Genomic DNA, 23,418 nt, shown 5'->3' on the forward strand with positions numbered 1-23,418 from the left:
TAGTAGAAGCTCCCTTCTTTTCTCACTTTTCTCACAGCTTCAGCACACTGGGCCGACATTTTCATCAAGCTCTCCACCACGAACCCACGGCCTAGTTTATAGCGAGTCACCACCAGTTCAGACCCCGTTAGCATATTTGGGAAATCAGGATCTTCTGCTTTAGCCTACACTGCATGAGCATTAACATGGAAAATGCAGCTCGCCCAGTTTTGGATCTCCATAGAATCCCTATTTCTTCTAACCACCCTACCAATTTTGATGACATGAGAGTACCCCCTGAGTAGCAGACTTTGTGACTGTCATTCTGGTGGTAGTCTTGGGTGAGCATTATTATTCTATTCTATTCTATTCTATTCTATTCTATTCTATTCTATTCTATTCTATTCTAATTTTATTTTTGAAATAAGAGTGCTTGCTGTCTGTCTGCCTTGGCTAGCTGTCTACTGTTCTGTTGCCATGCTGCAGTTTGCATGGCCACCTGCTGGTGGCCATACGAATTGCAGCCTGACAACATTCTTACTACTGCTGCTGCACACATCTATCTTCCTATATACATAAAAATGTAAGGCCGTCATCATGCAATGCAGGGTTTGTAACGCTTTGCCATGAACCTGGATTGGTGGGGGAGTCAGGGTGGGGGAGGAGAGCGAAAGAGAAGGTGGGTTGCACAACACCAGCGGTTTTAAATAAGAGGTTCAAGTACTGCTGGGATGTGGGGAAACTGAGTGAGGAAAGTGGCAATTTTAAACAATGGCAGAGGTTTGAGCAGAATGAGCAGGGGGGTGACACTTGGAGGGGGTTTAAAACAATGTATGAGCATTTAGAAAAGAACGTAGGAAAGTGCCTGTCAGTTTCCTACCTGAAACAAAATAATCATTTTCAACGCTTTTTAAAATGGGGTACTCAAGGGCACGCAATACCAGCACCTCTTTTTATTTTGGTTTTAAAGTGTGACACTTACTGTAACAACTTCATGGTGAGAACCAGCACCTATTTTTTAGGGGGGAAAGCATTGGTCCTTTTCAACCAGGATGGCATAGACGCATAGCCTAATTTAGGTATCGGTGTTTAGGGTGGTTATCTTATTCCTCAGTGTGCAAAAAAAATCACTATAACAGGTGACTCTGTTCCAAAAGACACAGTACTCCTAGCTAAGAACTCTTGATGAATGTAATATCCACCAAGCCCAGTTTTTCTCATCACTTTGCCACTGTAATGAGGATTCACATCCATAAGATGCTGAGACCACAAAGAGAGATGAACAAGAAGAGGAAACATTGCTCGTCTCCTGTACGGTGGTGCTGTCATTATCATGTGAAGGCTATTTTATGTTGTTATAATACAGTGGACCCTCTGGATATGAATCTAATTTGTTCTGGGGGGTCTTTCCGCAACCCAAAAAGTCCATAGGCAGAGGCACTGCTTCTTTGCACGTGCACGTCGTGATAGAGAATTCCTGGGCATGTGCACATGGCGAAACCCAGAAGTATACACTTCTTGGTTTGCCGCGTTCACAAACCAAAGTTTACATGTCCAGAGGGATACGTAAGCAGAGGAGGAGGAGGAGGAGGAGGAGGAGGAAGAAGAAGAAGAAGAAGAAGAAGAAGAAGAAGAAGAAGAAGAAGAAGAAGAAGAAGGAGAAGGAGAAGGAGAAGGAGAGGAGAAGGAGTAGTTTGGATTTGATACCCTGCTTTTATCACTACCCTAAGGAGTCTCAAAGCGGCTAACAATCTCCTTTCCCTTCCTCCTCCACAAAAAATACCCTGTGAGGTGAGTGAGGCTGAGGGACTTCAGAGAAGTGTGACTGGCCCAAGGTCACCCAGCAGCTGCATGTGGAGGAGCGGGGAATCGAACCCGGTTCACCAGATAACGAGACTACCACTCTTAACCACTACACCACACTGGTACGACTATATTATTATTTTTTTTATTTATTTATTTATTTATACATACATACATACATACATACATACCCTGCCTTTTCCCCTGACAGGGACTCGAGATGGCTTACAGAGAAAAAGAAGAGCAGCTAAAAACAAATAAGAAAAACAACAATTTAAAATAAACAAACAAACACTGATAGAATTAAAATTACATATATACATATATTTAATCTACTAAAACCATACAAATGATCACAATGAAAAGAGCATGGCACCTGCCCTTTCGTTAGAAGCAGTCAGTTCTCCAGAGCCTGTTGGAACAAGAAAGTCTTCACCTGCCAGCAGGAGGACAACAAGGAGGGAGCCAGTCTGGCTTCTCTAGGGAGAGAGTTCCAAAGTCTGGGAGCAGCCGCCAAGAAGGTCCTTGAGGGTTTTTTTTTTTAGTATGGAGAACAAGATGTCTAAAGGAGAGTGTGTAGCTGATTACGAATGGGGACACATGAAGATACTCAAAGGAGTACAGATTCCTTCTGACAAATCCAGCGAAGATGTGTGCTGCACAGCTCGGAATAGATTTCATTGTCTTGAAGGGCACCACAGCTGCCTTCCTCAGGTTGCATTGCTGGAAATCTGTGGCGAGAAGGAATGAAACAGCAGTCAGTGTATGTATACAGTGGACACTTGGGTTGTGAACATGATCCATGCAGGATGCACGTTCGCATCCTGGGTCTGTGCGTCTGCACATGGACGGGTTGCGATTTGGCACTTCGGTGCATTGGCAAAGTGCGATTTAGCGCTTCTGCGCACGCGCGACCACCGAAACCCAGAAGTAACCCGTTCCGGTACTTCTGGGTTTCGGTGGTCTGCAACCCAAAAAAACGCAACCTGAAGTGGCTGTAAACCGAGGTATGACTGTACAGTGGCATCTCAGGTTAAGTACTTAATTTGTTCCGGAGGTCCGTACTTGACCTGAAACTGTTCTTAACCTGAAGCACCACTTTAGCTAATGGGGCCTCCCGCTGCCGCTGTGCCACCAGAGCACGATTTCTGTTCTCATCCTGAAGTAAAGTTCTTAACCCGAGGTGCTATTTCTGGGTTAGCGGAGTCTGTAACCTGAAGCGTATGTAACCTGAGGTACCACTGTACATTGAAATTCCTCAGTATGCCGTGAAGGTCTTGCTGAAGCTAAGCAGGTCAAGGTCTGGTCAATACCTGGACGAATGACTGCCTGGGAACCCCATGTGATGGAGGAATGGCATCTTCCATGATGGAAGAAAGATGGAACAGGAAAATAAGAAAATGAAAAGGAATGAAGTGTTGAACAAGGTAACCCCACTGAATTCAACAGGGCTGATGTATCAGGAGGCAATTTTGGACTGGGCTCTTAGTCTTTCAGGTGTATGCTTTGTGTAGTAAAGATGAGCAGAGCTACAATACCTTTAAGAAGTGTATAGACATGGTAACCTCTACAGTTTTCCTTTTCATAGCTTTTCTTGCAAGTTCATCATGCAAAACTATTGATTTCCACAATTTCCCCTACACGGGTGTTTCAGTACTCACAATTTCTCCTTTAACAAAGAGCCATTGGTCCAGACCCATTTCTTCTCTGGCAATGACACGATAAGTCCAATCCATACTAATTTCCCATTTTTCTGGATGAATTCCTATAAAATATGATTTAATTACATAAACACAGTGCTTTTTTCTTAAAAAATGTTTAGGGGTACTCTCATTTCCCTACTCATATTGAAATACTGCCCCTCAAGGAGGCCAAACTTAGATTCACAAAATGTTTAGGGGGTCTGAGTACCCCTGTGTACCCCCCAGAAAAAGGCACTGCATAAACAGGATGTGGACCCCAGGCAAAGACCTTACTGTGTGGTGGATGGGGAGCTGGGGAATAGGTCTTAGCACATAGCTTTGTGGGTGAGTGGTTCTCAGATCCAAGGAATAGACCAGGGACGCGGGTGGCGCTGTGGGTAAAACCACAGTGCCTAGGACTTGCTGATCGAAAGGTTGGAGGTTTGAATCCCCGCGACGCGGTGAGCTCCTGTCCTTCTGTCCCAGCTCCTGCCCACCTAGGAGTTCGAAAGCACGTCAAAGTTCAAGTAGATAAATAGGGACCGCTTTATAGCGGGAAGGTAAACGGCGTTTCCGTGTGCTGCGCTGGTGCTGGCTCGCCAGATGCAGCTTCGTCACGCTGGCCATGTGACCCGGAAGTGTCTCCGGACAGCGCCGGCTCCCGGCCTCTTGAGCGAGATGAGCGCACAACCCTAGAGTCGGTCACGACTGGCCCTGACGGGCAGGGGTACCTTTACCTTTATGTAGCTTGGAGGTACTACATCTTGATCCACTGTTGTCACTTGAGGTGCAGGTGGCCTCTGTGGCAAGGAGCGCCTTTTAATCAGCTTTGGCTGGTAAGTCAGCTGTGGCTAATGGGTCAGATTCAACTAAAGAGTTGTGGGATATATGGCCACTGAAGCAGTCAAATGCAACATTTCCTGTTACCTAGAGTGGATAGGTACACAGGGGAACGTTGCTCCAGACAGGGAGGACTTCCTGTCATACCTGCTCTGGAGCCTCCTCCCCCTGTATGTAACCAGGTAAATGGGCGTGACCCTAACAGACCCTACAAAAGGTCTAGCCAGACAGCCATCTTCCCCTTTTCCATTTTCTCCTTTCAGACTCCTCTTCTGGCTCTTACATTGCTCATCCTTACAGAGGATGGAAGCCACAAGTCAGAGGCCTAGCTCAGACGTCTTTGCTCTCCAAATACTGCTATGAACTGAATGTAAGTGAACTTTTTAAAGATGACTGTTGTGTTATTATTATTTTAGGAGGGAAAACTTACCAGGAACATTCTAGACTGGACAAGCCAGATTGGATCGCTTAACTTAAATGAATGCATCAACTTGCTTCCGGCAATGTGCAAGGAAATGTGCTCTGCTGCTTACTCACTAGCATGAGTGAGGAAGGACAATACAGTGGTACCTCGGGTTAAGAACGTAATTCGTTCTGGAGGTCCATTCTTAACCTGAAACTGTTCTTAACCTGAGGTACCACTTTAGCTAATGGGGCCTCCCGCTGCTGCCGCACCGCCACCACACGATTTCTGTTCTCATCCTGAAGCAAATTTCTTAACCCGAGGTACTATTTCTGGGTTAGCGGAGACTGTAACCTGAAGCGTCTGTAACCCGAGGTACCGCTGTATTTAATCAATACATCCTCTCCTACTTTCCTCAACATTCCCACAATAACTGCATTAGTAGTTGTCAGTGCAGTGACTCCTGCTTCCTCCCCCAAATTGGCTCTGGGTGTCAGGAGAACCCCAGAACAGCACGGGGGGGGGGGGGAGAGGATGAGATAGTTCCATCAGGCAAGCAAAGATGCTTGCTCTGATGGAGCGATTTCCTTAGCAATACTTTTAATCTTTCCCCATCTAAGGTAGCTACATGCACTGCCGTTCATGCATTGATAACCTCCTGACTAGATTACTGCAACATGCTTCCTTGCAAGGATCTGGTTGGCCACTGTGGGAATGGACTGCTAGACTCAGATGAGCCTTTGGCCTGATCACCTGGGTTCCTCTCATGACGTGTAATCACATGAACAGATGGATCTCCCCATACGTACTTCAGTGCCCCTTCGAAACTACAGTGTAGTGTATACATCCCATTGTGATCACATTGCTGGCTTACGCATTAATAAGGGCAAAAGAGTAAACATTCTGTAACAGAGATAAAAGTGTGAAAGAGTAAAAATTCCTTGTCTGGATTGAATATTTTGTACCTTTTCCTCCTGATCATCAATTATTAGTAGGTGAGACCTCTTGGCTATACAGTCTTCCTTGCTCTTCTCCCAAGGCTTAATCGTTTCAGAAAACCAGTAGCATTTATTGTTGTGCAGATGCCACTGCATGGGGCACAGGTGGCAGCTTCCATCCCCTAAGAAGAAAAATTCCCATTGTTTTTAATTTGGATTTATACCTCACACAATCTGTACTTTTCAGGCTAGTCTTTCACCATTCAGCTTCACGAGCACTCTCGCAGCAGATCTCTCGCAGCAGTTTGCAGAACAATGTTATTTGCATATTATTGATTATTAGCTGGAGAATAACAGAAGTCTTGGTGGTTTTAGTCATAAATGTATGGTATTCTGTATGTTTCAAAGAATTGAAGCTCAGCAAACAGAATGTGGCCAAAGATATGCACAGGGCAAGCCAAACCTCAGGATGGGAGCAGGGCTACATATAAGCAGTTGTTCCATTCCTCGTCCCCTCAGTTACTCATTTTCCCCGTGTTAAGTTCAATTCTCTACGTTTTCAAATCAGTTTGTGATTTGCTGCACTATCAGCAGTGGAGAGATGGGTGGAGAAGGCCTTTTGCACCAGTCTAGTGACCTCTCCTTCCTCATAATAAACACTAGGGGGTTAGGATTCTGCCCATAGTGCCTGTGACTCTAGAACAGCAGTTCTCAACTTGTGGGTCCCCAGATGTTGTTGGACTACAACTCCCATCATCCCTGATCTCTGGCCTTGCTAGCTAGAGGTGATGGGAGTTGTAGTCCAACAACATCTGGGGACCCACAGGTTGAGAAAGGCTGCTCTAGAACAAATGCAGAGAAACTGAAAACTCATCAAATGAGATTGCGGGAAGTTTATTCTTAGCATAAATGCCAGGTTCCCCCCTTTCCCTCAGTCTAATGCAGAATATAAATCCTTTGGGCAGGAAAAGGTGTTAATCTTACATTGCGTACCATGTGTGTTTCAGGGCTGGCCCACCCATGGGGCAAGGTGAGGCAACTGCCTCAGGTGGTCGGATCCATAAGTGCAGCAGATCCAGCATCCAAGGATACATCGCCCACTACTGTTGCCACCATGGTGGCTACAATGACTGTGGCGCAATCATTGGAGGCTGGATTTCATGGCTCCTCAGAATCACACTGCAATGCCCCCTCTACAGCTGCCTCTTGACAAATAGGATGCAATACTAGTCTTCCCCACTGGAAGGAAATGGCAGGGGCTGCCCTCTGGGGTCTTCTAATCTGTTACCTGCACCCAGCGTGATTCAGAGGGTTTGCCTCCCCTCGCCATGATAGCCTTTGATTTCCACTTCACCTCTCAGGTAAGGTTGACTTGATTCTTTCCCTTGTTCCCAAAATAGATCTTCAAACACCCCTTCTTCCCTGGTGGGGAAGGCGCCATTTTGTGGTTTGCCTCGGGTGCCAAAATGTCTTGGGCCGGCCCTACCAAATGTTAAAATAATAGAAACAATCTCCAGCGCATTAAGCCCATAACTTACTCGCATTTAACATGTTCAGCTGTCCACGTGTGGCAAAAAAATAAAATACAGGGGACGGGGGTTCTGAGAAAAGTGACTTTAGTGCTTTGACTATAAGCAATTCCGGCTTTAGGCACAATCCCCACAACGTAACCCCTGTATCAGTTATTGTACTTCAGCTGAAAATTTCTTTCAAGGCTGCATTTTCCGGAGCTGAGCACTAGGTGTCACTATACATTTAGAATATTTTTATTTATTTTTTTAGTAACGACAGTTTATTTGGAAAGCGTAGCAGAGGCAGATCAAAGGCATAAGCATGTCGCAGTAACTTAGGAAATGAATTTACCCGTCTCACACAATTTTTCTTTCAGAGTAGACCTGAAATCCTCTGACGCTTTGTTTCCTTCACATCCTTCAGGGCAGTACTGAGTTGTGTTGGGAGACCATTCAGATGCTTTGACCTGTTTTTCAGGATCCTGTGGAGTTTTATTTATAACTGGGGAGGAGAAAGATTTAGGCAGATTTTTTACTATGTTGCAAGTTTAAAGCTTGATAGTACTGCTGGCTGATGAGCAGCCTCCACAGCGCCCTCTACTGTGGGGTCCTTTAGGTGTCTTGAACTACAACTCCCAGCAGCCTCAGCCAGCATGGCCATGATGAGAGTTTTAGTCCAAAAGATAGAGGGCACCAGGTTGGGAGAAGATGCTCTCTTGACTTCCACAGGGATTTGTAAAGATGCTTTGCAAATACCAAGCTGTCCTTCCAAAGACAGCAAGGGGCCAAGATATTTTATATTTTTATTTATTTCAGAATCATTATCCTTTCAAAGCAGCTCTGTAAAATGAGCAATCACCCATGTAAAATAACAAGAATTTGTTTTAAAAAATCACAATAAAGCAAAACAGCATAAAATAAAATTCAAAACTTAAAAGCAATGTTTTTTCCTGTTGTAAGTTTAATTAATTTATTACAGTTTTCCAAAAATCATTATGTTATAGCGAGACCCAAAAAAATATAAAGCACTTTCTGATTTGGTGCTCTGCACCTCCACCATATCTAAACTGTGCTGCTGTATATATGATTAAGTCAGGGGTCAGCAAACTTTTTCAGCAGGGGACCAGGTCCACTGTGTCCCTCAGATCTTGTGGGGGGCCGGACTATATTTTGGAGGAAAAAAAGAACAAATTCCTATGCCCCAGAAATAACCCAGAGATGCATTTTAAATAAAAACACACATTCTACTCACGTAAAAACATGCTGATTCCTGGACCGTCCGCGGGCCGGATTTAGAAGGCGATTGGGCCTGATCCGGCCCTCGGGCCTTAGTTTGCCTACCCATGGATTAAGTGATACAGGTCTCAGGTACCACTGGAATACTAATCTGTATATCTTTATTTTAAATTTGTGCACAGTCTGCTGTAGGATATGTGGGTGCATCCATGTCTACTTCTTCTGAGACATTTCCCCCCTCAGTTCTCTGTCACAATTACATGGGTATGAATTCTTAGATATGTCCACGCTCCTAATTCTGCTATATATCTCACTAAGAAGTTATTGCTTTTGTTTGTTTATCACAAGGTTTTCAAATTGGTTTATCTCTCTTAAATGGCCATGTTTCCTTAGCAGACCATAGTCAACATCATGGATAGGCAAACTAAGGCCCAGGGGCCAGGTTCGACCCTATCGCCTTCTAAATCTACATGAGTAGAATGTGTGTTTTTATTTAAAATGCATCTCTGGGTTATTTGTGGGGCATAGGAATTCGTTCATCCCCCCCCCAAAAAAAATATAGTCCGGCCCCCAACAAGGTCTGAGGGACAGTAGACCGGCCCCCTGCTGAAAATGTTTGCTGACCCCTGGTCAACATGGCTAGCTTGAAAATACAGTGGACGCTTGGGTTGTGAGTATGATCCATGCGGGAGGTGCGTTTTCAACCCGCAGCGTCTGCAACCCACAGCACCGCGTCTGCGCATGCGCGGGTTGCGATTTGGCACTTCTGCACATGCGCAAAGTGCAATTTAGCACTTCTGCGCATGCGCCGAAACCCAGAAGTAACCCGTTCTGGTACTTCCAGGTTTCGGCACGCCCGTAACCCGAAAACGCGCAACCTGAAGCGCCTGTAACCCGAGGTATGACTGTACTGAAAGAAGAAGGATGCTTTTGCCTCAGTTAGAATCACAGAATTGTAGTCTGAATAGGCCACAAGGGTTATGTTTATTGCCTCACATTTCCATACATGCATGTTTATAATTTAAACACAAGGCAGTGTTAATTTCCAAAACCAATAATTTATCGGCTGAACCCATAAATGCAACAGCTCTACTTCACGCAGTGAAAATTCCCGGGGGTCAAATATTTCATGCCATCTCTTATAGATCATAGCAAAAATATTTCCTGCTTAAGTTTGAAGGATGGACTATGCTGCACTGCTGAAGATCATGGTGACTCTACAGCCAGCTATTCAACACCAGGCTATTCTGTGCTCACCCATTTAGCTTATGTTAACATAAAAATATGCTTGTAGGTTTCAGGCAGGTGTCATTCCCAAGCCTTCTACCTGGAATGCTGGGAACCGAAAACCTGGATCTTCTGCATGCAAAACCAATGCTATGGTTGTTCTCTGCAAAGCAAGTGCTGCCAGTTCTGAAATTACTCAAGTTTGCAGAAACATTCTTGTTGGTCATATTTTTACTCCTTTCTTTTTTAAAAAAATACTGAAAATTCAAATAAGAACATTATCCGTTGCTCTAAAAAGCATATCTCCAGGGCAGTAGGGGTAGCGGGAAAACAACCTCTTAAGCTTCAAGATACAGAAAGTGGTGGGGAGGGGGGAGGCGTTAGAGGCAGAAATGGTTGCCTACCATATCTAACTGGCCACTTTTATCTGTTCTGTGTGGCTTTCTTCCATCCTCCACCTGTCTTTTTTTTAAAACCCACAAATAAATAAAGATCAGCTGTAGGTGGTGCAATCTTCTGCAGAGGGGCAGTGAGTGAACTGAGTGACGGTTTTCCCCTCTGACTGTTTCCCCACTCAAAATTGCCTTCACTGGCTGCTTTCCCCTTATATGGGAAGAGACTTAAAAGGGGAAGCAGCTGGAGGGAGGGTAATTTAAGAAGTAAGAAACAAGGAGAAAAGGTTAAGCAATTCCCTGCTCCCACCTGCCTTCACCCAAAACACAAGTTGTATGCACGTGGCTGGCTTTCTTAAAAAGAACTTTGGGACAGATTATCTATCTATCATCTATCTGTCTATATCTATCATCTATATCTATCTATCATCTATCTATCTATCTATCTATCTATCTATCTATCTATCTATCTATCTCTATCATCTATCTATCTATCTATCTATCTATCTATCATCTATCATCTATCTAATCTAATCTATCATTTCTCTGTCTGTCTGTCTGTCTGTGTCTGTCTGTCATCTATATCTATCTATCTATCATCTATCTATCTATCTATCATCTATATCTATCATCTATCAATATCTATCTATCTATCTATCTATCATCTATCTATCTATCTATCATCTATCATCTATCATCTATCTATCTATCTATCTATCTATCTATCTATCTATCTATCATGTATCTATCATCTATCTATCATCTATCTATATCTATCATCTATCTATATCTATCATCTATCTATCCATCATCTATCTCTCTATCTGGGTGCAATGTGTAGGTTCTTTGTGGACCTCCCAGTGTGGGCCAGTGTGGTGTAGTGGTTAAGAGCAGTGGACTCATAATCTGGTGAACTGGGTTCGCTTCCCCGCTCCTCCACATGCAGCTGCTGGGTGACCTTGGGCCAGTCACACTTCTCTGAAGTCTCTCAGCCTCACTCACCTCACAGAGTGTTTGTTGTGGGGGAGGAAGGGAAAGGAGAATGTTAGCCGCTTTGAGATTCCTTAGGGTAGTGATAAAGTGGGATATCAAATCCAAACTCTTCTTCTTCTTCTTCCCTATTACACTGCTTTAATCTATAATCCTATCATTTTAAAGCTCAGGCAGATTAGTATGGGTTACTGTGCTCTTTGTTGTTTGATTCTACCTCTTGCCTCTGCTAGACAAAATGAGCAACTTAATTAGGAGTGCCAGCTTGGCCCTGCAACCATGGGGGCCCACACAGCATGCATGGCCTTGGCACCGAAATTTGTGGGTGCCTGGCACCTTCATGGGGAATTTTGTGGGTGCCTGGGCACCCAGGGCCCCAGGGAAGTTCATTATTAAGTCCTTTGCAAATCTCACGTTATGATACTTACCCCAAACTCCCATCACTATCACTGCCGCCACCAGGACGATGTTTCCAGCCCATCCAACCTGCAGCATAATTCCATGCCAGCGTGGGCACAGTTGGTGTTCTGCAAAAACGCAGGTGAAAAGATTGGGGATAATGCTCCAAGGCAGCCCTGTGTTCAGCTTTTAACTCTGCATTGCAGGGCCTTGATGGAGAATTCCGCTATGAAATAGGGACATAAGGAAGTGCCTTGCATCAGCTCAGGCTGTTACTCCATCTAGCTCAGTATTGTCTGTCTAGTTATGACTCTCCAGGGCTTCAGGTAGGGGTCTTATCTGGCCAGAGAATGAACCAGGGGCTCTTTGCCTGCAAGGCATCTCTGCCTCCAAGTGAATTTAACTGGTGAGAAGGAATGGAGCCAAAATGAGACCACGAAGAACTGGGTGTGCACCTGTGATAATTTATTGAATTATAGAGGATCAAATGGCTGCTTAGCCCAGCCTCCAACAGTTACCAGTGGATTGAACTGTGCCCAGAATCCTTTAGCTGAATGCTAAAATGTGCTGTACTCTCTACTGCCTAAACTAGGGATAGCCCAAGACATTTTGGCACCTGAGGCAAACCAATTTTTCTCACTTTGCCTGATGGTAAGGCCGGCTCTACTTTGCCTCTTCTTTTCCTTCTTTTGCTCATTTAGTGCTGCCCCCACCTTTTCACCCTCCTCCTTTATTAAGCCTGGTGTCATTTTTAAATACATTTTTTCTTAATTTTGTTCTCTGATTAGTGCAGTTTGGGTTTTATTGTACTTATTTTCTGGTTATTTTGTGAGCCATTTTAGATATCCCTTGGCCAGAATCACAGAATTCTAGAGTTGGAAGGGGCCACAAAGACCACCCAGTACAACCCCCTGCAATGTAGGAATCTTTCACCCCATGTGGGGCTCAAACCCACATCCTTGAGATTAAGAGTCCCATGCTCCTACCAGGTGACCTATGTGGCATAGAAATACATAACAAAACCAACAAGCAAGCAAGCAAGCAAGTAAATAGCAGCAAGGCATTTGTTTCTCAGCTGCCTTTCCTCAGAAACTCCAGAGCCAACGTACAACAAAATACATAAAACCAAATTCGGCAAAATCAGAGCAGCGTCAACCACAAAAGCAAATCTTTAAAGCAACAGAGCACAAATCAGTTCACCACACACATGCAAATCTAAACAAAAATGTTTCCACATACCTTCTAAAGGAGGTAGAGATTTGCTCAGAGGGGCAGTATCTGGAAGAGAAGTCCAGAAAGTAGATACAGGTGTGGGTGTGGGTGTGGGTGCAAGAGAGAGAGAGAGAGAGAGAGAGAGAGAGAGAGAGAGAGAGAGAGATTCTGCTTCCATCACCATCAACATCAATTTAACATCCCCAATAGATGGCACCTTTTGCCAAGTCTTCCTGGAGATTCTAACAAATTTAGATGAATTCACAAGAGTGAAAATACTCCCATGCAAATATGTTCGGGTCCCAGTTTGTAGATAATAAGTATCTTGAATTGCACATGAAAAAACATAGAAAGACAAAAATTGGTGTTATGCTCGTGTGTGTGTGTGTGATATGAACTTGTATGGTATCAGGTCATCTGTTGAAGAGGTGCAAGTTCTCCAAAGTTCCTGTTCACCAGTCCTTTACATTTAAAGAAAGTCCATGAGGTAGCACAGGGAATTATTGCTTCATTTCTTTACATGTGAGACTGTCAACAAAAATTCACTACTGAACCTCAGTTTAAATGTGCTGGCCCACCACAAAGGGATTATCCACAGATTATCCCAATTCTCTTTGGAATCAGCAGGAAATGACGCAGCAAGTCTTAGTCCCATACTTCAGATGCAGAAACACCTTCCTCATCCCCTCCTTCCTTTAGTGGGTACCACTTCAGAAACATGGTGAGAAAGTGTTACATTCTCTCCCATTTCTTCCTTCAGTTTGGCACCCCTGTCTTCCACTGCCTCCCGCAGTTTGGTCAAACTCATAAAAGCCCACTACCTTCTTTTAAAACCTTTTGTGTGCTTTCATTTCATTAAAGTCAGTTGCTTAAATGCCGGGAGATGGACCTGTGACCCTCCAGACCAGGGGTCAGCAAACTTTTTCAGCCATGGGCCAGTCCACTGTCCCTCAGACCTTGTGGGGGGCCGGACTATATTTTGAAAAAAAAAAATGAACGAATTCCTATGCCCCACAAATAACCCAGAGATGCATTTTAAATAAAAGAACACATTCTACTCATGTAAAAACACCAGGCAGGCCTCAAAAATAACCCAGAGAGGCATTTTAAATAAAAGGACACATTCCACTCATGTAAAAAAACCCGCTGATTCCTGGACTGTCTGTGGGCCAGATTGAGAAGGCGATTGGGCCGTATCCAGCCCCTGGGCCTTAGTCTGCCTACCCATGCTCCAGACATTGCAGGGATGCAACTTCAACAATATCTGATTACTGTATTTTTCGCTCATTAAGATGCACCTGACCATAAGACGCACCTAGTTTTAGAGGAGGAGAACAAGAAAAAAAAATATTCTCTCCCTCTCTGCTCAGCACCTCTCCAGCAAAGCGGGAGGAGAAATGGAAGGGGCTCTGTTTCTCCTGCCGCTTCACTGAAGGGGCGCTGCGCAGCTTTCCCTCTCACAGTGCCATTCCAGCGAAGCGAAGCCAGGAGAGCAAGAGGGATCAGTGCGCACCGATCCCTCTTGCTCTCCTGGCTTCAGGGATAGCTGCCCGAAGCCTCCTGAGCGCAGCGGGAGCAGTCCTGCTGCGCTCAGGAGGCTTCGCGTTGCTTTCGCTTCAGCGAAAGCTGCGCAGCCTGCATTCACTCCATAGGATGCACACACATGTCCCCTTACTTTTTAGGAGGGGAAAGGTGCGTCTTATAGAGCAAAAAAATACGGTATGTGTCATGTAAGCTGGGGCAGCTGGTTTGAGTTGGATTCCAACAGCTTGGGAGGGACACAAGTTCCCCACTTTGAAACCCACATATTTGTTTTAATGGCAAAACATGAATGGCAAGTTCTTAAAGAGCACCTCATTCTTGGTCAGGCTTTGTCCAGGTCATTTTGTTGCCTGAGGTGAAGCAGCAAATGGTACACACCACACACACACACACACACACACACACACTGTGGCAAGGTGCATCATTCTGAAAGCCAACCAAGTTATATTGGCACCTGAGACAGAAGATCCCATAAGTACCTCTCCCTGGAAGAAGAAAATAAAATTATGGCAAATTAAATAACTAGCAATTTGCTACCCTTTCTTTCCAGGCAGAAATCAACTACTTGGGGTGCCTAAGGGCAGGACTAGCCCTTGAGTACTATAATTCAGAACAAAAATGAGATACATTTTCTCGATTAGGGTCACAACCGGAGGCCCACACTTTGGGGGTGTTGCTGTTCCTTTTTATAACAGTTATTTACCACATTAGAGGCAAATGAGTCCTGCTGCAAATGTTGACAAGTCGCTTCAGAAGCTTTGCAAAGTGTCAAAAAAAAAAAAAAGCTTTTGCGGTGCAGTGCAATACAAATAACTGGTAACTGGTGGGAGCGGATGGGGGGGGGAGGCAATGGAAAAAGCAGAATTCTATGTGCCAAAATCTGCATTTTATTTTATTCTTAAGAATAGTCATGAATTGCTAATTGTATGGTGCAGCGTGCAGTGAAATTACCAAAGCACCATGAAATTGTAAAATCATAAAATACTGAACAAATGACCAATGTTGAAAAAAAGTCAAATCTCTAAAAAAGCTTGCTGAAACAGAAAGGTTTTCAGCAGGTGGTGAAATACTGCAATTGTAAGTGGCCAATTGTAGCAGTGTTCCAAAAGACTGGTGCCGCAACACTAAAAGCCTTAGTAGTTCATGTAGACACTAATGAATAAGATACAGTATATCTGTGGGGGAAATCAAGAGGGCTATTCTAGATGATCACAGTGATCTAGCCAGTGAATAAAGTACAAGGCAGCCCTCCAGCTAACCTTGTCCTGGCCTTTTAGTTCTTTATACACTAACATGGGGATTCTCAAACGTACTGCTCCCAGGCCCTTGAAATGACTGAAAGTGACTCAGGCTCAGCAATCACAAAATGGCGTTGCAGGGACAGAGCTGGTCACAAAATGGCGGCGGATGTAGGCCGAGTTTCACATAACCAGATGGAAATTACATACACCACTCCATTGTTGGAAATTGTTAAATTCTTCCTTGTGATAAGGAGTTCTATGCATAGCTCAGCTTTCCTCAGGTTAAATAGAGGCATTTGCTCTGGAGGGAATGTGATTCAGCCTGCCCATTTTAGGAGAACTTGCTGATTTAGAAGGATCTGAAATGGAAAAGGGATTTTTATTTTCAATTTCTCCCTTCCTATGCCCACATGTCTATCAAAGTATTTTCACTCGTCTCCTGAAATTTCTCCCTCCCTTCTCTTTTCACACTTAACTTGTATCTTACTCCACCACCACACCCAAACTTCTAGTTTCTTCCATCCATCCTCCCTTGCCCTTTTATCTTCATTTCTTCCTCCTGTAACAACTTTCCTCACTTCTCTTCTGTTTCCAGCTGATTTATTGATGATGATGATATCAAATATTAACATCTTCCCCAAGTTTTATTCAACATCTCCTCTGGACCTTTTCCTTCAGAGGAAGGAGACCTTTCCCCCCATCCCTGACCCTCCACCAACTTCTCTGGCTCCCACCCTCCTTTACTCAGCATCCAAGGAGTTGCTGGTGCTGGCATTGCTCCAACAAAAAGGCTGTGGGGTGCCTGGGAAGTGGAACAGGTTGAGGAGGCCCTGAAGAGTAGGCCATGACACTGTGACACACCTGAAAATGGCCCAAGGCCCACATGTACCGGTAGCTTCCAGCCCACCAGAAATGCTGTAATATCTCGAATGAAGTCCTTTAAAATTACTTCGCGCCTGACAGGAATTAGGAACTTTTCTTTCTTCAGGGAGAAAGAAAAGGTCCTTCGTTCATGTCAGCTTTCCTAGAGTTGCTGGTTCTCTCAACTGCCGTCTCACTTTGAGGCTGCCCTAGATTACTCTCTAGGCCTCAGTTTCCTGTGGGTAAATGTAGCGTCCAACCTGCACTTTGAGGAACAGCTCGTTCTTTCCAGCGCATGGGTTTGTTTGGTGTGCGTGCTTCAGGAAAAGGGAAGCTGGGGGAAGTGAAGTGAAACATCCTTTCATTGTTATGATGAGGACAGAGGCGTAGAAAAGTAGAAGTGGAGATAAGTGATGCCAAAATGAGCAGACTGTCTTCTCTGTGGCAAGTCTCAGGTTGTGGTCTGAGGGACACTTGACAGAGCTAAGGAGGACTGGGTCTGAAAGGAGAACACTTGGGATGTCTGCACACACCACCTCGAGTTGCACAAGAATTACAAAAATGAAACAAACATGTAGGCCATAAACTAACGACTAGTGCAGCGGGTGGTCAGGCAACAGGCTCACACCTTTAAACCGTGCCGGACATTGGGTGCAGCATCTATAGAAGTGTTTTTTCTTCGCTAGGCTGGGGGAAGGAGTGTGAAATGTTGCAGAAGAAGCAACAAGCAAAGACCCATCTATGTGCACGCTTCATGCTACATGCATGCTTTGAATTTGAATAAAAGCATATTATAACATCTTATTTTCCAAGCTAACCAGCATATCTAATTTTATTTGCATTGTTCTCAATTTGCCATCCTTTTAAAAAAAAATCTTACTTACAATTTTCATTTATATACGTTACAATAGTTCAACAATAATTCTAACATATCAAACCTCGGCTACCTTCCCTCTCTTTCTGTGGTTCCTTACATTTATTTTCATCATTTCCTGCATACTCCAAATTATCTTCACTTATTATTTTATGCTCATATATATATCTTATATATATATTTTTTAAAAAAAGCAACAACTGCAGGTATTTAAAATAATCCTGCCCATGTCTTAATGTCTGATTACAATTTATTTGTAAATATTCACTGAACCATTTCCATTGCTTTATAAAATTCTTTAAAATAACACATTTGTAAAAAACAAACCCAGAAGCTTTTCTTTTGGGAATTATAGGATTAGAACTACCTAAACAGTACAGAAATTTATTTATGTATGCAACTACAGCTGCAAGAATGTTATTTGCCCTCAAATGAAAAGAAGTCTAGAAGAGAAAAGACTGGCTACAGAAATTAATGGACTATGCAGAAATGACAAAACTCACCGGAATAATAAGAAATCAAGACAACAAACTTGTTATAAAAGAACAAATGACATCCTTGGTCCTGTTTCTGCTTTTTTGTTATTTTGGGGGGGGGGGGTTACAAAATAACAAATACCACATGGAAGGAAATTGTGCTGAGAATCATAGAGGTATTACTGGGTACATAAATGCACTTGTTGATGATCAGAAATAACTCCAGGTTTCTTTACAAGGAATAAATTGAATATTGAAACATTTCTGCTCTCATCAAGTTTAAAAACATGCAGCCAGATCTTGATTTCATTTTTATGTGAACTTCAAATGACAACTCCCTCTCCCTTTACTTATTCAGAGACCCTTCACACTGATCATTTAAAAGTCAACTTTAACTTTGAGGGTTGCTTCCAACCATTTATTTATTTTTAATGAAAATTCATCTGCATTTACTTCAGATTTCTCCCACATGCAGTTTTCATGTATACACATTTTTGCAAGCGATTTCCTCTGAATTTTTGTATATTATTAAAATGATATACAAATTTATAGTTCGTATATTATTTATAGACACCAGCATATGCATATTTTGTGGCTGAGGAACTGCATTGCAAAATTCAAACACAAGTGCGAATTTTGAAATACAGTTTTGTTTCGAATAGTGCAATTTTGGTTGTTTCTCATGAAAATGCAAACAAAACTGAAATTCTTCCCCATCCATAGGTGCCATGCACCCTTCGGTATTTCTGTCTCGTTATTCAAACAAAAATCCTGCTTATAAAGGGACAAACGAATTTTCTACAAACAGAATAAATCTAAGGGAAAAGGAAAATCATGTCCATCTGTCAACCGACATTACAGTGGAATCAGACAAAAACTGGAAGATACGAAGGGGTCTGAACTGAGTACCTTGTTTCTGAGCCCCAGCGGCAGTTCCTGATGCAGCCCTCCTAGACTGGAAGTTCAAAGCAGTATAACCATCTTCCCCCTCCATTGGCAAGCAAAGGCTGCAGAGAAGCCTCTCAGAGAGCAGGGCTGTCGAAGGAGCACTGAAGGTTTGCTGCTATAGCCTGAGTTGATGGCCAAAGATCTCTTTCCGGAGCAGCTCTTCTCTTCAACCACAATACATTCAACACATTCGCAGCCTTATTAGGTGGTTAGGGCAGGGGGTGGAGGGCAGGGTTGCTGTTCTTGTTGTAAAAAATGTTTTGTGAGTTGTTCAGTTTCTATTGTTCAGCTTTTAGAATGGAGTTTGACTTTTTTTTACTGTTTTATTAAATTTGCTGAGTAACATAACATTATTATATATATTCTATAAAACAAAGAATACAAACAAAATTCATCCAGTAGCACCTTTAAGACCAACTAAGTTAGTTCTTGGTATGAGCTTTCGTGTGCAAGCACACTTCTTCAGATACACTGAAACAGAAGTTGCCAGATCCTTCTATATAGTGAGAAGGTGGGGAGGGGTATTACTCAGAAGGGTGGTGGGAATGGGAGATTGGCAGATAGCTGAGATGAGCCTGTTGACGACCCTTAACGACTGTAATAGGTCTTACAGGAAAAGGCAAGGGGTGAGAAGGTGAGAAATGGCTTAGTCATGTATAATGGGATAAGAATCCAATGTCTTTGTTCAAACCAGGTCTCTCCATGGTTTTAAGTTTGGTAATGAGTTGCAATTCAGCAGCTTCTCTTTCCAGTCTATTTCTGAAATTCCTTTGTAGTAAAACAGCTACTTTGAGATCTTGTATAGAATGTCCTGGGAGATTGAAGTGTTCTCCTACTGGTTTCTCTGTTTTGTGATTCTTGATGTCAGATTTATGTCCATTTATTCTTTGGCGTAAGGTTTGGCCTGTTTGTCCAATATAGAGAGCTGAAGGACACTGTTGGCATTTGATGCCATACACAATGTTAGATGATGAGCAATTGAATAGTCCCGAGATGGTATGTGTGATGCTGTTGGGGCCAGTAATGGTGTTGTCCGGGTGTATGTGGCAGCAAAGTTGGCATCTGGGTTTATTGCAGGCTCTGGTGCCAGTGTCCGTGTTAAGTCTGGTTGTAGTATTATTGTGGGTTAGGAGTTGTTTAAGATTGGGTGGCTGTCTGTAGGCAATGAAAGGTCTTCCTCCCAGAGCTTGAGAAAGAGAACTGTCATTGTCCAGGAGAGGTTGTAGATCTCTGATGATGCGTTGTACTGTTTTAACTTGGGAGCTGTATGTGATGACTAGAGGTGTTCTGTTATTTTCTTTTTTGGGTCTGTCTTGCAGCAAGTTCTCTCTGGGTATAAGTCTGGCTCTGTTGATCTGTTGTCTAACTTCATCTGCTGGGTATTTTAGTTCTGAAAAGGTTTGCTGTAGATCTCTTAGGTGAGAGTCTCTGTCTGTAGAATTGGAACAGATGCGGCTGTAACGTAGTGCCTGGCTATATACAATGGACTGTTTGGTATGTTTGGGATGGTAGCTAGAGGCATGTAGATATGTTTGTCGGTCAGTTGGTTTACGGTATAAGGTGGTGTCTATGCGCCCATCCTGTATTTTTATAGTAGTGTCCAAAAAATGTATTTCTTGCATAGATTGATTCATTGTAAGGTTGATTGTGGGGTGAAAATCATTAAATTTCTGGTGAAAGGTGTCCAGGGTCTGTTGACCATGTGTCCAGATGATAAAAATATCGTCAATGTATCGCAGGTACAAGAGAGGTTTGAGTGGGTAGGAGTTTAGGAAACGTTGTTCTAAATCTGCCATGAAGATGTTGGCATACTGTGGGGCCATGCGGGTGCCCATTGCTGTACCGCTGATCTGAAGGAACAGGTCATCACCGAATTTGAAGTTGTTGTGGGTAAGGACAAATTGGCAGAGTTTGGTGGCAAGGTCCGCTGTGGTTTTATCTGAAATGGTGTTCCTTATAGCTTGTAAACCATCGTTGTGTGGGATGTTGGTATACAGAGACTCTACATCCATAGTAGCTAGTATAGTATTGTTGGGAAGATTATTTAAAGATTGTATTTTCCTCAGAAAATCTGTGGTGTCACGTACATAGCTGGGAGCACTGATGGCATATGGTTTCAGAACAGAGTCCATATAACCGGAGACACCCACTGTAATAGTGCCAATACCTGAAATGATGGGGCGTCCTGGATTTCCTGGTTTGTGTATTTTAGGTAGAAGATAGAAAGTTCCTGGTCGAGGTTCTGTTGGTGTGTTGTGGTGTGACACCACAGATTTTCTGAGGAAAATACAATCTTTAAATAATCTTCCCAACAATACTATACTAGCTACTATGGATGTAGAGTCTCTGTATACCAACATCCCACACAACGATGGTTTACAAGCTATAAGGAACACCATTTCAGATTGTATTTAAAGATTGTATTTTCCTCAGAAAATCTGTGGTGTCACGTACATAGCTGGGAGCACTGATGGCATATGGTTTCAGAACAGAGTCCATATAACCGGAGACACCCACTGTAATAGTGCCAATACCTGAAATGATGGGGCGTCCTGGATTTCCTGGTTTGTGTATTTTAGGTAGAAGATAGAAAGTTCCTGGTCGAGGTTCTGTTGGTGTGTTGTGGTGTGACACCACAGATTTTCTGAGGAAAATACAATCTTTAAATAATCTTCCCAACAATACTATACTAGCTACTATGGATGTAGAGTCTCTGTATACCAACATCCCACACAACGATGGTTTACAAGCTATAAGGAACACCATTTCAGATTGTATTTAAAGATTGTATTTTCCTCAGAAAATCTGTGGTGTCACACCACAACACACCAACAGAACCTCGACCAGGAACTTTCTATCTTCTACCTAAAATACACAAACCAGGAAATCCAGGACGCCCCATCATTTCAGGTATTGGCACTATTACAGTGGGTGTCTCCGGTTATATGGACTCTGTTCTGAAACCATATGCCATCAGTGCTCCCAGCTATGTACGTGACACCACAGATTTTCTGAGGAAAATACAATCTTTAAATAATCTTCCCAACAATACTATACTAGCTACTATGGATGTAGAGTCTCTGTATACCAACATCCCACACAACGATGGTTTACAAGCTATAAGGAACACCATTTCAGATAAAACCACAGCGGACCTTGCCACCAAACTCTGCCAATTTGTCCTTACCCACAACAACTTCAAATTCGGTGATGACCTGTTCCTTCAGATCAGCGGTACAGCAATGGGCACCCGCATGGCCCCACAGTATGCCAACATCTTCATGGCAGATTTAGAACAACGTTTCCTAAACTCCTACCCACTCAAACCTCTCTTGTACCTGCGATACATTGACGATATTTTTATCATCTGGACACATGGTCAACAGACCCTGGACACCTTTCACCAGAAATTTAATGATTTTCACCCCACAATCAACCTTACAATGAATCAATCTATGCAAGAAATACATTTTTTGGACACTACTATAAAAATACAGGATGGGCGCATAGACACCACCTTATACCGTAAACCAACTGACCGACAAACATATCTACATGCCTCTAGCTACCATCCCAAACATACCAAACAGTCCATTGTATATAGCCAGGCACTACGTTACAGCCGCATCTGTTCCAATTCTACAGACAGAGACTCTCACCTAAGAGATCTACAGCAAACCTTTTCAGAACTAAAATACCCAGCAGATGAAGTTAGACAACAGATCAACAGAGCCAGACTTATACCCAGAGAGAACTTGCTGCAAGACAGACCCAAAAAAGAAAATAACAGAACACCTCTAGTCATCACATACAGCTCCCAAGTTAAAACAGTACAACGCATCATCAGAGATCTACAACCTCTCCTGGACAATGACAGTTCTCTTTCTCAAGCTCTGGGAGGAAGACCTTTCATTGCCTACAGACAGCCACCCAATCTTAAACAACTCCTAACCCACAATAATACTACAACCAGACTTAACACGGACACTGGCACCAGAGCCTGCAATAAACCCAGATGCCAACTTTGCTGCCACATACACCCGGACAACACCATTACTGGCCCCAACAGCATCACACATACCATCTCGGGACTATTCAATTGCTCATCATCTAACATTGTGTATGGCATCAAATGCCAACAGTGTCCTTCAGCTCTCTATATTGGACAAACAGGCCAAACCTTACGCCAAAGAATAAATGGACATAAATCTGACATCAAGAATCACAAAACAGAGAAACCAGTAGGAGAACACTTCAATCTCCCAGGACATTCTATACAAGATCTCAAAGTAGCTGTTTTACTACAAAGGAATTTCAGAAATAGACTGGAAAGAGAAGCTGCTGAATTGCAACTCATTACCAAACTTAAAACCATGGAGAGACCTGGTTTGAACAAAGACATTGGATTCTTATCCCATTATACATGACTAAGCCATTTCTCACCTTCTCACCCCTTGCCTTTTCCTGTAAGACCTATTACAGTCGTTAAGGGTCGTCAACAGGCTCATCTCAGCTATCTGCCAATCTCCCATTCCCACCACCCTTCTGAGTAATACCCCTCCCCACCTTCTCACTATATAGAAGGATCTGGCAACTTCTGTTTCAGTGTATCTGAAGAAGTGTGCTTGCACACGAAAGCTCATACCAAGAACTAACTTAGTTGGTCTTAAAGGTGCTACTGGAAGGATTTTTTTTATTTTGACTATGGCAGACCAACACGGCTACCTATCTGTAACTGAAACAAAATTCATTCATACTACAATGTATAACTACATAGTATTAATATATATGGTTTCTGAAAAAAGGCTCACATAACAAAATCAATTCAAAATACCATCCAGTTTACCTTTCTTTCTTTTTTTCC

The 23,418-nt window shown here is 43.1% G+C and overlaps 2 protein-coding genes across 5 annotated transcripts in view; both read right to left on the reverse strand.

The window, feature by feature from the left end:
• LOC308470055 (C-type lectin domain family 2 member D-like) overlaps positions 1-23,418 on the reverse strand; it is an 80,670-nt gene that overhangs the window by 18,221 nt on the left and 39,031 nt on the right. The gene's annotated exons all lie outside the window — the stretch shown is intronic.
• LOC308470071 (killer cell lectin-like receptor subfamily F member 1) lies at positions 1,974-18,838 on the reverse strand. Its single transcript, XM_080993332.1, has 6 exons — positions 18,516-18,838; positions 11,430-11,528; positions 7,509-7,658; positions 5,673-5,827; positions 3,444-3,547; positions 1,974-2,513 (listed from the first exon to the last, which is right to left on the reverse strand). The coding sequence occupies exons 1-6, from the start codon at positions 18,598-18,600 to the stop codon at positions 2,393-2,395; spliced, it is 714 nt and encodes a 237-aa protein (XP_080849458.1). The 5' UTR covers positions 18,601-18,838; the 3' UTR covers positions 1,974-2,392.

This window comes from Podarcis pityusensis, assembly GCF_964106645.2.
Source record: "Podarcis pityusensis genome assembly, chromosome: 2".
In the NCBI taxonomy this organism is placed as follows: Eukaryota; Metazoa; Chordata; class Lepidosauria; order Squamata; family Lacertidae; genus Podarcis; species Podarcis pityusensis.